At 49.0% G+C, this 15,303-nt stretch overlaps 1 protein-coding gene across 6 annotated transcripts in view; it reads right to left on the bottom strand.

Annotated features, from left to right (window-relative positions):
* NRP2 (neuropilin 2) overlaps window positions 1-11,608 on the bottom strand; it is a 114,715-nt gene extending 103,107 nt beyond the window's left edge. For all 6 annotated transcript variants that reach the window (XM_029225007.1, XM_029225005.1, XM_029225003.1 and 3 more), the window contains exon 1: window positions 10,700-11,608. Coding sequence is in view for 5 of the 6 variants with exons in the window: in XM_029225005.1 (XP_029080838.1) it covers window positions 10,700-10,772 (73 nt within the window). In the remaining variant the exon portion in view is untranslated. The remainder of the gene's footprint in view (window positions 1-10,699) is intronic.
* Between the last annotated feature and the right edge of the window lie 3,695 nt (window positions 11,609-15,303).

Below are 15,303 nucleotides of genomic sequence, written 5' to 3' on the forward strand. Positions count from 1 at the left end.
GCCTTTAGGCCAATCTCCACATACAGAAGGGAAGCTGACCCTGTTGAATTTTTAGCTACTGAGCCTGTTTGGCAAGTTGACAAGCGACTGACTTCTTTCTCTATTTTGTGAAAACCTTTCACCTGGGGCAAATTCACTTCCCAAAGAGAAGTAGGCAAACCCAGGTCTGGACAGTTCAGAGCGGATTTTCTCCTACATCTGGGAAGGAAACCTAAGGAATGGGCCAGGTCAGGTCAGATAAAGAGGCCCACGGATGAAAGGATTCAAGTGACACCTCTAGACATAATTTGAAATCAAGGGGATGCTAAGTTCTAAAGTCACAAAGTTTGATTTTTTCCCCCATAATGACTACTTAGGTGTTTTAATTTGACATATAAAAGGTCAGATTATTTCTGACCTTCATATCTTTCTCTTTTTTTGTTTGTTTTTCTCACATGCCCTTGTTTGCTGGTGAGCTAGGCACCATCTGATGCTGCCTAGGGGTAACCTGGCCCAGGATCAGGTAAAGGGATTCAGGACCCATCCACTTACAATTCTAAGGCCAGTTTCAGAAGGAACTCACCCTCCCATAGAACCCAATTTAAGACGAAGCACTGGTTCCTTCGTAATATATGATATTTAGGAAGTACTTACTAAGAAGGAGTAACAGATCTTCTTTAAAAATCTGGTCTGCCTCCTAAGGAAATTCAGCTGGAGTTGTTTTAAAGAAACACTGGATGGCCAGGACTTGAAAATAATCAGATTACAATGGCTTACTTTGTGATGGCCAGAGACACCAGGTGACACCAGGCAACAGGCTGTGGGCTGTCCCACAGTAGAAGAATCAGATCACTCATTTTAGCTGAACTGAAAGTAAAAGTCCTTGGCAAAAACAGAAAACTTAGGCTGGCTGGATAGGGGATTGGAGAGTCAGGTGATGTCAAAGGTGGGTCTGGGGTAAGGGGACCAGATTACTAGGAGGGGAGGGGGGCTGACATTAGCAAGAAGAGGGGATGCAGCACTTGGACTCTCAACTCCCTGTGACCTTCCTGTGTCTCAGCTTCCTAAACTGTAATTCATTGAGAGGATTGAATTAAGTGTGTAGTTTTCAAAGTTATTTTTAGAAGTGTTTGTGTTTTCCTTGATCAGAACTCTATCCAGAACTCCAATGGACAAAGCAGCTAAAAGTGGAGCTCTTCTTGGGTGTGGGGACAGAGGGTGACCAGAATCAGTGCAGTATCCCCACCATGAAGTCCCTCCCCTCCTCTCTGATGGGGCTTCTCTGTAAGAACATCAGGACTTCCTGGAACTGGGTTTGAAACCCACTAAATCTCAGTTCCCTTGTTACTTTAAAATGCCAAAGAAAAGAGAAAGAGTAGAAGGATTAGAAGACATCAATTTCATATATATACCTGAGGGCACTTGGTGGAGAAAAGCAGTCTCATTTCCCCAGAAAATAATACGCTTTATTTACTTTATAATTTATCCTTTGTTCACAACACAATCCCATCCTGTTCCTATTTCCACAGCATTGTTTTTATTTAATTATTGGTAGCAAGGAAAAGAAGAAGCTCTTTCTATGATTTCAAAAGAGAAGTCTTGCCACTTAACTAGTAAGAAGCCTTGTATTCAAGTATGGTCTCCCCACTGACAAGATGTGTGACCTTGGGTAAGTTAGTAAACAACTCTGAGCCTTTGTTTTCTCATCTATAAACTGAGGGGAGTAGTTCTAAAGGTCAGTTGCAGTTCTAAAATTCAAAGCCTGTATAATGAGGAGGCGGTAAAAATTCTGTAACCCATAGATGAACCCGAAATTTAAAAGATTCTCTACCCTCCTAGACAATAAGATATTTATGCAAGGTGTTAATTTCTGTTTCATTTGCTTAGTAAGCCTGAAACAAAACTCCAAGATTCTTCAGGTGAAAGTATCTGTCCTGCATTATGGAGAGTTCAAATGTCTCTTTCAATCACATTAGCTCTACTGACCTGGGTTTCTTTTCTTAACTGAGGCTGTGGCTGTTTATAAATTTATAAATATTAGGGATACACAGTTCTGTGTGTGAGCATCTCAACAACAGTGATGCATGAAAAGAAACACAGAAAAAAAGAGTTTCTTCCAATCTCTCACTCAAATCATCTAAGTCCTGTGCTCAGGGTTTGAACCAAATTTTGCTCACTAACCTTGGATAAGCTGCTTTTAAAGAGTGATTTCTGTGGGCTGAGGCTGGATTTTGTTTTATTCAAAGCGACTTCAGCCTGTCACAAGACAGTCTCATAAAATCTGTATCTTGGCTTAAGCTGGGAAGAAATGAGCCAATCCATCAGCCCAGGAATGTGGCTGTTTGACCACTTCCTAAGGCAACTGGGAAGGGATGCAATCTATTCAATTTATGGGGCTGGGTGGCAGTGAGTGATCCACTCCTGAAGGCGCAGCAAATGCAAATCCCTGTGAACTTCTGCAATGATAAGGTTCAAAATCTGAATAAAAGAAGCGTCTGGGAGGGCAGGATGGAGGGAATCAGAGAGGGGGACAGGAAGCCAGCAGATGAGCATGGAAAAAGAAGTGAGGAACGAGGCAAACTTCCTCTTCTGAAACACCTCCGATGAATTCACCAAGGAGAGAACTGGAAGTTGGGTCTGGAAATAGGGCCTTTGGGAAGTCTCTTCCCCTCAGTCTGGATGCGAAAAATGAACCTTCATTTAATCGTTAAAATGTAGTTTGAGGCGATTACCTTCCCTGACCTCAAATCATGCCACCTGTGGTAACCTCGTTATTTGTCATCTTATATCATAAGCAAACACAATTCCAATAGGGCAGCCAATATAATATCATTAGTTTATATTTATGTCCACTCTTTCCCAGCCCTCATTGCAAATGCAATTTTGATGCCAATAATAAGAGATCTGGGATTACAATTTCTGACCCTTTCAACAGACATTTGGGGAAGGAAATAGAAGAAGAAGAATTTTAGGGCCTCTCCAAAAGGTAATATAATTTTTTTCATTTATTTTGATTAACTAAAGGCTTCTGTTGAAACTTTCATGGCTCCCCATTGGTTAGTAAATGAAATCCAAACCCCCTGGCCCAGCAATTTGGGCCTTGCATTTGGCACAAGCTACTATATCCAACCTGATTTGCAATTATTTGCCTCCACACCATCTAAACTGCAGTTTCTGAGTGTTCCCCAGACAAGAAGTTCCCTTCTCTGCTCCCATTTCCCCTTCCCCTGGTATGCCTTTCCCAGCTCTAAATCATCTATCCTCTCAATCCAGGCTCACACGGCACCTCTGCCCTCCCTGATCTCCCCACACCACGAGTGACCTTTCCCAACCTCTGAGGCTGAAGCTCTTTAGCATCTTCTACGGTGTGAGAGAGCCTTATCCATGCTGCTGGACCACCTGTTCATCTTTGGCAAACCACACAGCATCAAATCCAGAGTCTTTCCCAAAAGTCAGACTCAATGAGGCTTGATGAATTAATAACTGACTGGCGTAACACCAAAAGTATCCATAGGTATCACAAATTCTAAGAAAGCCTCGTCACAAATTGTTCTGCTTATCCAGCTACTACCCTTCCTTCCCGACCCACAGCTCCTAGTAAATGCAAACGTTTTTTAATTGGGGAACCGAGAGTTTAGAGGACTTGTCTGGGATAATAATACCTAGTCATAGATCAAGGTAGAGCTAGTGTGAACTATATCTCATAGGACACAATAACCTCAGATAATAATGATGAAGTTCAAAAGATATTACATTTTAATTCTAATAATGGTAAAATTAATTTATCTGAGGGTTTTCTTGCCCCCTCGCTCCATCCCCCTACCCTCCCAAAGGCAAGCTCTAGATATTTTTCAGTAGTGCCAAGAAGATTCAAACTACTGCTTCATCACTAGACTCTTGCTGGGTGTCAGTTTAGTTCTCTACCCATCCCTCCCCGGCTCCCTTCCCCTGGCCCCCAATATGCCTTTTAGGCACATCTGTTTTATTTTTCCCCTTTATCAAAACAATTATTATCGCCGCTTGGTCCAGTAATTTGCAATTCCCTTTATCTTCTTCACTGAAAGATTGGCCAGAACCTGGATCCCTGGCTATCACGGGATCTCGAGAGGCGGTGAGCAGGGTATCACTGGCTGTGTGCATTCAGCTGGCCAGCAGCCCTACCCACTGCACGCCTTCCTTTTGTTATTCCCAGCCTCCTCCCTTTTCTTTCTGGATTAGATCATGACTCCTTTATGAAGACCCAGAGAGAAATGGGATTATTAAGAATCTTGCTGGGTAAAAGCTATTTTGTCTTTATGACGACTTTTTTGAGTTCAGCTGCTGAGGGGCCTTAATGCCAGAGTAGAAGTTATTACACATTCAGGGAGCCCCTTCCACGCAGCACTCCCTGCTGGGCACACTTTCAGCGATGAAGGATGGAAGAGGAGGGAAGGGAAAGAGAGAGATTTAAAAAATCAGTAGAGGCGAGAACACTGAAAGTAGAAAACCCAGGTGAGAAAAAAAAATGCAAAGAACAAACGTAAATCTAAGATGAGAATCCAGCAGAGAACATCCGTCTCTGAAGAACAGTGTGCCGAGAGATCATCTGACGCTTATAAAACCAGACAAAGGTTTAGTGGGGTAAGAGCTGAGAATGCGTAAATTATCTATTTATTTTTAAAAAAACTCATAAAAGTAACATCAACTTACCACATGGGTGTTAGTGTCCTTTCTATCTTTCTATGATCACCAGATACTGTTAACCCCACTGAAGCTGTTTTGAAGATTAAGTGACTTCCGAATAGACAGTTTAGTACTCTCTGTAATCTGACATAGCCCAACAGCCCTAGAAATCAGCTATTATTATCAAATACATTTTACAGATGACGGCACTGAAGTACAGAGAGATTAAGGATTCTGGATCACCGAGCTGTCAAGTGGCTGAGCTGGATTTTAATCCAGGTGGTCTGGCTCCAATGCTTCAGAAGCTGGGAAGTCCGATGAAGGTCTCCCCAAAACATTTCAGTGACAAACTTATTTAGTGGCATTTAGGGCAAGAAAAATGTTTTGCCTGTTTGAAAACTCCTTTTTCTCCCCCGTGCCAGGAATCTGTGTGTGAACAATGAGAGATGTGTTTGAGGCTGGGGTGTGAGTGAGCTGGAAGCACTTAACACAGTTTCCACTCCCGGCACCTCAGGTGCTTGTCATCCTGGCCCTCTTTCCTGGGTCCTGGAAACCAGGGTGTGTGTCTGGGGGAGGGTGTGGTAGGGGTGTGACTAGATGGCTCAAGTCTGAAACTGTGTCACAACATCAGAGGGTTTTTTTCTCCGCAGCTGCCATTTCTCTCCTGTCTCCTCAACCCCATTCTTCCCCATCCTAAATGCCACGTTGGTATTGTTCTACTTGAGAGGAGCAGCATTTTCAAAGATGGGGGATTTATTTTTACCGCACAGCTGGTCTGCCAAAGGTCACATAATTTGGCAATGTTCCCAGTGGTTAAAAATTAATTTCTCCTTATTAATACAACCAAGGTCCCCTAGGATCAGAGCTCAGCCTTATCTAAACTTGACAGCTTCCTAAACCTTTAGAAGATGCTTTCTCCTGGCGGGCCAGCCATGCTACAAGGCCACTGTGTCCTGGAATCCAACCCCACTGAATCCTGTTAGGTAATGAGACCATTAAGCCTTCAGCCATTTCTCATCGAAGCAGATAAAGCTTTGGAAAAGGCTGTAGGTTCTCTAGGACAAACTTCCGCAATACCAGGAACGGGTTAATTAAAAAAAAAAAAAAAAAGTGAATGGCTTACCTGGAAGGAACCATACAAAGACAAACTTCCAGGGATCAAACACAAACCTGACACTCAAAGAGGGTGCCTCACAGCTTACCCAGTGGCAAATGATGGTCAGATGATAAAATACCTCAAATATGTTAATGATACTACAAACTACTGCCCAGATGTCACTTTTCAAGTCTTTTCTCATCAGTGCAAGAAATTAAAAAGATATGCTTCTGCTCCTAAAGTCTTCCCAAACTGGACTTTGGGGGAATATATTCTGAAAACTCTTTACCGATGAACCTGGCTCTGAATTCTGTCAACTCAGAACTGTCTCACACTTGGGTCACCCAAAGTCAGCTCCTTCAGTAAGTAGTTGAGTCAAATGAAAAACACCAGACAGGGTCCTCAGAACCATCCAGTCTATGGTGTCTCTCCCCACTGATCCCCGGGGGCCTCTCCCCAACTGTTATTTGCTTTCATGCCTCATTGCATATGAACTGGCATTTCGACCCCTAGACTCGACTACACTGTGAAGATAGGAACTGACCTTTTGGGTGCAGAATATGAACTATACATTCAACAGCAGGAGATGAGAGCCATTTAGTAGACAGCAGGAGTCCTGCCTGGATAGCCTGGGGTTCTCAGTCACTGCAGCCTTCCAACATTTCATTTTGCCAGTTGGGTGCTCTGTGGCTTAATCTGAGGGCTCCACGGCATGACATGAAAAGTCCAGACCTGCGGTGCTGCCTGGGCATACACAATTCTACCAGGCACAACTTGGACAAGAAGGAGCTTGCCCTGGAGCCCTCATGGGGAGCTCTTCTCTTTCCACTGTTTTGCACTGTGTGCTCTGTTGGCAACCGGCGCAAGCTTCACTACCTCCAGTGGCTGCTTATGGGATAAAGTTGACGGGGTACCCACTGAATGCGGGCACGGGACCAGTCCCCAGAGCCTAGAGCAGGCTGTCTGTGCCGAATCCAGGAGTTTATAGATCTGCTTGCAAATTTTTATGCCTGCCTACAGCCATCCCGCCATTCGTGGAGACAGGCTAAAAAGGGAACCCTCTTCAAACTCTTATCCGGAGCCTAGACTGCCGTTGCTTCTCTTTCAGCATTTGTTTGAACCAGACCTGTCTCCCACAGCTAATTTACACCTCTTATCTGATCATCCAGTCCAGACGGAAGGTTGAATTGACTGCGTTTGCCAGTGTCCGTGGCAATGGTGTTAAAACTCAAGCACAGATCAAAGCTCTCCAGGCAAGGGGCGGGCGGAGGCGGGTGTAAGGGAGGGGCGGTTTTTGGTTACAGGGTCCGGGCTCTTTTGGCCCCAAGCAGTGTGTCCCGGAGGTGCGGAAACGTTAGGGCTGGGAGTTGCCACTATCTGAAGAAACCCATTGTCAGGGCCTGATGATTTCCTGAGCAAAACCCCGTCCCCCGCTGACCACGAGATTAAGTCCAGCAAAGGGGAGTTTCGCGGCCAGGCGCTGACCGGGGAATGGCTAGCGCCAGGGGGCTCTCCTCTCCGTCTGAAACCGAAAGGAAGGGAGGTGGTGGGAGGGAGGCGAGTGGTGAGCACACGCCAGTAAACCAGAGCGCCGATCTCCTCCCATTCCAGAGAAATTCAACCGGAGCCGCAGAAGCGGTGACACGGTTGAGCCAGATCCCCTAAGCTTGGCCCGGAAAGCTGATTCCCACCCCCATACCGCAGAGGTTCCCGGAGGGGCGAGCGGTTCATTCCACCCCACCACCCCCGCCAGCCCCTGGACATTAGCTTTGTGGATGCCCCCCCACCCAGCCGCCGGGCGCCGGGGACCTGGTGGGAAAAACGGAGGTGCGCTAGCCCGAGGCGAAGGCTGGGGGCAGCCGTTTAATCACAGCTCGCCCCGCCTCCATTAACTTCTGTTGATATTAAAGAGAAATCAATCAGTGAAAATGAAGCACTGGCCGTGAATATTTCTTTTTCCCTAGCGGAAAAGCAAAGAGCGAGATGGCGGGGGAGGGGAGGCGGAACTCGCCGGCGACTGCAGAGGTTTCTCCCAGGCGGAGAACCGCAGCGGCGACTTAACTTTCTGGCAATGGGCAGCGTTGAGGAAATGCCGCAAGCTTCTCCCTGGAGGTGTCCTTAGTCAGGAGGGGGAGGGGACAAGGCTGCAGGAGCTGGAGGCGGCCCACTTAGCCCAGGCTTGAGCTTCGGTTTTGCTTTCGCTGGCAATATTTTTGCCTAATAGAATGTTTATGGATCGCTCGGCTCTGTTTCTGCTGCGTAGCCCAAACAAATCGATGCGGCGTTAGAGACAGCGCGGGGTAGGGGGGGGGCACCACGTCCCCACCACGTGGAATGCCCGCGCGCCGCGTGCTCTTCACCTGTTCGCGCGCACCCGCGGGCGCCCGGCGCGCAGCGCTACTAGAAGCCGCGCAAGTTGCTCTCATTCCCGCGGCTCAAGCTGCCTCCTTTGCGCCTCCAACCTCCGCTCCGAATCCCACCCAGTCTTCCCGCCACCCAGCTCGTCCAGCGCTCGGGCCCCCAGCCCCTCAAAGTCGGCTCTCTGGGGCCAGCAGGGGTAATGCAGCGCAAAGTGGAGTGCGCGAGGCAGGAAGGGGCGCTCCGGGCAGGGCCCTCCGAGCGGCCCCGAGTCCCCGAGCCCCCGAGCCGGGGCAGGAGGGAGACAGGCGGGCGGCGGCGCTGCGAGCTGGCAAGGCGGCCGGCGTGGCAAGGACAGCGGGAGCCTGGTGCGCGACGCCCACTGGGCCTCCCAGCCGCCCGCCAGTGCAAGAGGCTGCCCGCCTTGGCCACGGGGTTATTTGCTCACTTGCTCCCCGGCACGGCCCCCTCCCGGCCGGCGCGCACCGGGTGAGTCAGAGGTCTAGCTGGGCCTCGCCCTTTGCCACCCGCTGCCGGCTCCCCCGGTGCCAGTCCGCTGCTCCGACGAAAAGCCGGAACGGCCCGCGGCTTGCGATCGCCTTTTCGGGTGAGAATACCCACCCCGGGCGGGTCCCAGCTCCGCGTCCCATCAGGAGGTCCCACCCTGGGTCCGAGGCTGCCTGAGGCCTCACAGAGGGCGACCAGCCCTGTGCTCCGCGCCTCTGGGCTTCTCTACAAGTGACGCAGCGCGGCCCGGGGCTGGGGTGGGAGGGGGCTCTGCAGAGAGCGCGGAAGGCAGGTGGCAGAGCGGGAGTGGGTTTGAGCGGACGTCGCACACACACGTACACACTCCGCGCAGTGCTCGGGGACAGATGTCAGAACATCTGGGGTAGGAGATGGCCCCCGAGTCTTTACTACCCCTCCCGCCCCTCAGAGCACACGGAACCTGAAGTTGTGTGTGTGTGTGTGTGTGTGTGTGCGCGCCAGTGTGCGCGCGCTCGCGCGCCGGGGCCTACCAGAGTCCGTGCCTGAATACATAATGTACCGTGGGCATCCTCACCGCGCGCGCACGCGGGCACACACACGCACACACACACACATATATACACACAGCGAATCACACAAACATACATAATTTATGCAGCTTTCAGGTCTGTGGGAGGTAATTTAATTTCGCTTCAAGCTGGGAACTTAGAATTAAGGCAACAGGGAATGGGGAGCCACAGGAAATCTCCCCAAGTGGGACCTGCACCCATCTCTTTGATACGATTTTCAACTGCTTTGAAGACCAGTTATGGCAGAGAAGACGCAGCAAACGTGTGGATTTGGATAACAAGGGCATTCGCGAATCTTTCTCCCCCTCAAATAAACACCCAAGCTTCGAGTGGGGTGCGTGCCAGTGCTGGGGAGTGAGAATCAGAGTCCCGGGGCCCCACAGCGGGCTCCCACTAGCCCGCTGTGATGGGGGAGGGCCCGGGAGGCTGCAAGGGGTTAGTGCTATCGCTGCAGTGGCAGACTTCGAAGTGTCTGCGGGTAAGGGCACTTCAGGAAGGCTTTTTCTCCTCTCTTTCTTTTCCCCATTTCCTCCCGGGATGGTTTCCCCACTCTCAATCACCTGTAGCAGCTTTTAAGAGTTTTGTCAGACTGCGACACTGTTGTCAGAGGGGAGAGAGGCTCACCCGGGAGAGTGGTATGCGGAAGCAAGAACATGCCCCACTGGATTCCCTGGAACCAGCCCTTGTCAGAGAGTGTGCCCCTAGCTCACAAATACTGGCCCCACACTGTTCTGGGCCTTGCAGTACTTATCTCTGCAGTCTGTCCACGCACCCTTTTTGGCAGTGGTTGAGAACAAATTCCACTCAAAAGTTTCTGACCACTTCACAAGAATGAGAGACCTTTGAGGGCCACATAGTTTGTGTTATCTAATAATAATTTTTAAAAGAACACATGATTTTCTTCCCCAGAAAATACAGCAGGAAAGAGAGCTGAATGACCAAACGCTTGGTTGGCAGAAGCACCCAGCCCCAAGCCCCTAGCTCAGCCACAAGACCGCTTGCTCCATCAGCCTAAGCCCAGTGATGCTGAGACTCATACACACATTCTGCAAACAATCTACAGCACTGGAAAACCCAAACTAGCCTCTTGTAGTTCCCAAGCCCTTCAGTTAACATTGCTCAATGTAGCTAAGGGGAGGGAACGCAAATGATTTATATTTCACTGGCTAGGTTGAAGAAACTCAAGGGAGATGTGTTCTGCTTCAAGACAGGGGGAAAAAATTCCCCAACACTGTAATGCAAAAGCTTTGTAGTATTTTTAAACCTTTGATTCAGTCCATATGTGACATCTGAACACCGCCAAATTCTGTCTATGTTTCAAAACACACACACACACTCACACACTCCTAGCGGGAGAGAAAAGTTGGGTTTTAGCAGCGGTGGTGGTGTAGGGAGGGCCGGCTGGGATCTCTCTCTAAATTATTCAGTATTGAGAGATCTTCCTTCTTTGCCATTGCGTGTGGCCCCATGCATTAGCAGTTGCTTTTAAAGGTAAAGGCATATTGAAATGAATAGAAAAAACAAAAAACAACAACTTTCAGGGGCTTACCTGGTTGGCCTCTCACTTCATGTCCTGAAAAGTAGAGAGCTAAGAAAATCCAGGTGAGAGGAAACATATCCATTTTGGAGAAGGAAGCTTTCTCCAGAGCTGTTTTTGTAGATTTCTTGTTTAATTACAAGTCTTTGTATTTTTCTCTCTCTTATGTTCTTCCTTACAGTGTCCTCTGCAAAGGTTTCTACTGGTCAGTGTTTCCCTCCTGGGTCCTGGCGGCCCGTCTTCACCTTTATCCTTGCTGGATCCCCACCTCACCAGGAGGAGGGTAGCTCTTCAAATCAGCAAAGAGGGAGCAAGCCGGGAAGAGAGGACGGGTTTCCTCTCTTAAAAACAAAACGCATCTATGCCCTCTCCAGTTCCTCAAAGTATCATTTCCTTTATCCTACAACATCACGAGTATTTCCCGTAAGCCAAGCGTAAAAAAAAGAGGAAAATATAATAAAAATAAAAGCCAAGACTGGCCTTGGGCATCACACGGCCCCCAGGCAGCTGTGTGATCTCAGAGGCGTAAACTGACACACATCCCCCGGCACTCGGGACCGACACGCTGGTGGAGGCACCGACCACCCGACGGCCCGAGCGGGAGGCGGCCGCCCAGCTCTTGCCCTCACCGGGTTCCTCTAGCGGGAGCCTCCCCCAAAGGCTACACCCGCCTGGCCAGCCTCAAGAGGGGTGTCTGAGGAAGGAAGCTGCTGCTGCGGCGGCTGCTGCTGCGGCGGCGGCGGCGCCGGCTGGGATCGCCTGGGAGCGAGCGAGCCCCTCTCCGAGTTCGCTCGCGCCCGCCCTCACCTCCACCTCGCCTAGCGCCTTGCCGAGAGTCTGCGCGTCTGAGGATGTGCTGGGGGCGGGCTGCGGGCTGCTGCCTCGCTCGCGTTCTCTGCTTCCCCTCCGTCTCCCCCCTGCCTTTTCAGGCCGAGCAGCGGGTGGATGTCAGAGCCGCGGCAGAGCTATCCGATTACGCGCCGGCTCAGGGCCCGCCCCTTCTGTGTTCCTGATTAAAGAGGCAGCCGCGGAGACGCGCGGCGAAGAGCAGAGCGCGGCGGCACCCGGCTCGGGCGGGGCGGTGGCGGTTTCCCCCTCGGCCGCGGCCGGATCAAAGTTAAGGCAGCTCCCACCCGGCCACCACTCTCCCACCCTGGGCACCTCCGCGCCTGGCTGCGCCGGGCCGCCCGTGCGTAATGCCCTGGAGAAGGAGAGCCCCCGGGCACCTCCAGGGCGCGCTGCCTTTGGCCGCCTGGCCCCCGCCCGAGGAAGACTCCGCGGGAAACGGAGGAAATTCTTGTTCTCCCCCGATTCCCCGACTCCCGCGCCACACACGTAGAACCCAACACCATGCCACGCGCAATGGCGTTACAAGAGGAGTTGGGTGGCGTACGGTGTTTGGAGTAGGGAGCCAGGCGGCAGCTCAGCCATGCGTTCGCACAGGCAGCAGTGTGTGGCGGCGACACACACGGTCAGCCCCGGCTGAATAAAACCCCAAACACTCCCTGCGTTTACTACTCGGATCCTTTGTTGTGTCCCAAACATACTCCTCTCCTCTCTGGGTGAGGATGTAGTTTCCCCTGCGCTCCTAACTTGTAACTATCAGAAGAAGAGGAAAGACATTCTTCAAAGAAATTTTTCAGGTAAATAAATTGGATTCCCCCAACTTTCCAAAAAAAGTCCAGGTACATGAAGGTTTCTCGAAATGCTACTGTAACTACTTCTATTCACACTTCCCCGTGGAAATGTGGACACAACGCCGAGAGAAAGAAAACAGCATTATGCCAACTAGTTTTAAATGGAGGCGTGAAGCCTGTTTAGAGGGAGCCTCGAGCTAACAGTTGGGAAGACACTTGTATCTTTGTTTCTAAGGATGGCTTTGTGGATTCAAACTGTCTTGCTTCACTAGGCACCTATTACTACATTATCATAAAGACTCTTAACAGGAACAGTCTAAATAACACTTTGCGGATACCTTTTCTGCCACTCTGCAGATTAAGAAAAATAAAGTTTCGGTGACAAGAAACACACACGCATCTGACTATCCCATTTATTTCTTTGCTTGTGCTTGTGGATTCTTCTGGGTGGTTTTCCTCCTTATCTGGACTTGCCATTAGCTTTGTTTATCACTTTTAGTGTTTGAAAAATCTGTAACTCCCACTTAACTGTTATTTACACTGAGATAACCAAAACAAAATTGAATCAGAAGCCATTTGCAAATAGTTGAGCCAAGCCGTGCAAGGATTTTACAGTGCTGTGTAGATCCACTGACTGCATATCACACTGTTAATCTTAGATGCCTGGTTTTAAAGGGCATTTAACCGAGGCCTGGTGAGTTTTTCCAGTGAGCATGTTCCCTGGCGGGCCTAAAGACTACCTCTCACTCCTTTCATTTTCTCTCTCTCTCTCCTGTCCTTCTTTCCCCCCTTCCTTCCTGGCCTTGAGAGCACGTCCGTATTATTAAAAACTCCAAGTTTACTTTTTTTCCTGTTTAAATGTCAGTTGTAAAGGAAGACCGCTGCTCCCCAATATTTAATGGAGTAAAGAGGCAGTCTGGATATTGAAACTTAAATGGTGATCTCGGCTTTTATCATTGCCAAGGTACTAACTTAAGGACAAATAACATTATCTACAGTGACACAGGTTTAATAAAGAGAGTCATTTAGGATCACCCTCCCATCACCAACCCATCTAGCAAGTGCCGAACATGGAAGAATTCTGTTTCTGAGAACATTATAGTCAGAGTTCAGGTGAAGGGGAGACAAAGAAAAAGTAAACTGAAGCCCATTGGGAAACCATAAGAAGGAAACTCTGGACTTCTGCCCTCAGGTTCTCAGGGTTGGAGGTCCCTATCAGGATGCTTCGAGGGTCTTTGGTCTGGTAGGGAGAAGGGTCAGTCTCAGTGTTCCGTTCCTGGACCTGATTCCCAGCATCATGGATTTTAATTTTTCAGAGGAGTCATTAAGGAGCTAACTTACTTCCTGGGAGTCCTCAGTATGACTGTTGCAAGAGTTCTAATCAGTCCACTTGAGTCAAGTCCTGATTTCCTGCAGTTGGGTAGAGGGTGAGTCTTTGGTTCAGAGCCCTGGGGACTCCCAGCGGCCAGACCAGTTTGAATCCTCTAGGGGGCAGCACTCAATAAATAATGGTAACAGTAACTGCAGTAGCACTTCTGGCGGTGCTTTTACTTCCAGGAGCTCACAGCCCTTTAAGACCAGACCAGGGAAGATATAGACTGAGACCAGATCTCCCCCAGCCCACTCTGAACAAGAGCCCATGGACTCAGGGGGACTTAGAATTGCTTTAATTCAGGACTTCCAAGAACTCTGGGGACTAAACACAAATCCCACCTGTGCCCTATGGAAAACGAATCTTTAGGGAACTTCTCCAGAATGGGACTGGCTCAGACCTGCCAGCCCCAGTTTTTGTCTAGACTGGAATCTCAGGGGTTTGGCTACAATTGGTTTGGTTTCGACCAGAGGTGCAGGGGTGAGGAGCCAGGCACCGTACTTTTCATTATTTTGTGAGTCCATATCTTTCACTCGTGTGAGTCCCATAGAGAAGCCTGCCTACTAAAGACTAGTAGCATTGACAGAAACAATGGGCTAGTTGACAGAAACACTGAACTGACTAGAAAACAGCTAACTAGTGAAGTCGAGATTCCTGGCAGAATCACTGACTCACCTAGGACGTTTTACGTCATTATCCTTCATTGTGAAATAATAATAGATAATCCCATCCTACATTCCATTCCTTTGACAAGAAGGGATGTGGGGAACATAAAACAGGTTTGTAAAAGATGCTAAGAGAAAGCTGTAACCTAGCCACACCCCAGTGGAAAGATGGGCATTTCCAGCTCGACAGTCCCAACCCAAGGTTACATCAGAATCACCTAGGGAAAGTGGTAAAAATTCAGATCCCTGGGCAGCATCCTCCTGCAGATCAGATTCCTTGGGTTTGGGAATCTGTATTTTTAACACATGTTTTAGGTGATTCTGATGTAAATGCTCATCAGGCCAGAATTGAGAACCTCTGTTCTGAGACACTGTGTTTTCACATAACCTTTGATATATGCCCTTCCATTGAAGGACCCCTGGACAAGTATTTCTTCACTTTTCCACTCCAGGAACTTTTCAGATAGGGAGCAGATGTTTCAAGTATCTGGGAAAAGCCCCTAAGAACATGTGCCTTAAAATGCCAGAATGGTGGTGTTTCCAGGTTTACCTTGTAACATTTATTTAGAAGTGACAGCAAAGAGCCTTTTGAAAACACCAAGAACCTCACCTCATGGGTGCGAGAGGTTTGCAAAAACATGTTCAAAGTACCAGCTGGCGGGGTTTATGGAGCTGGATCCAGCCCTTTCACCACCCACCCACTCAACCATTGGTTGTTACTAGAGGTTTGTTTCAGGTGTGGTTTTCCATCTGTGTTTATTGCAGTGTGCTTATTAAATGCTCGTGGAAGCATGACTATGCAGGAGGTATGCAAGCAAGTAAGACATTGGGGTCTTGCCTCCTGGGAACACAAGATCTAAGAGTTCCAGAAGTTTCATGCTTCCACAATAGATACCACCTGTCACATGGTGCTTCCCCTTATCTGAGCACTGACATTAACAA

The sequence above is a fragment of the Monodon monoceros genome, unplaced genomic scaffold (genome assembly GCF_005190385.1).
Source record: "Monodon monoceros isolate NGI ecotype Baffin Bay Population unplaced genomic scaffold, NGI_Narwhal_1 Super_Scaffold_16, whole genome shotgun sequence".
In the NCBI taxonomy this organism is placed as follows: Eukaryota; Metazoa; Chordata; class Mammalia; order Artiodactyla; family Monodontidae; genus Monodon; species Monodon monoceros.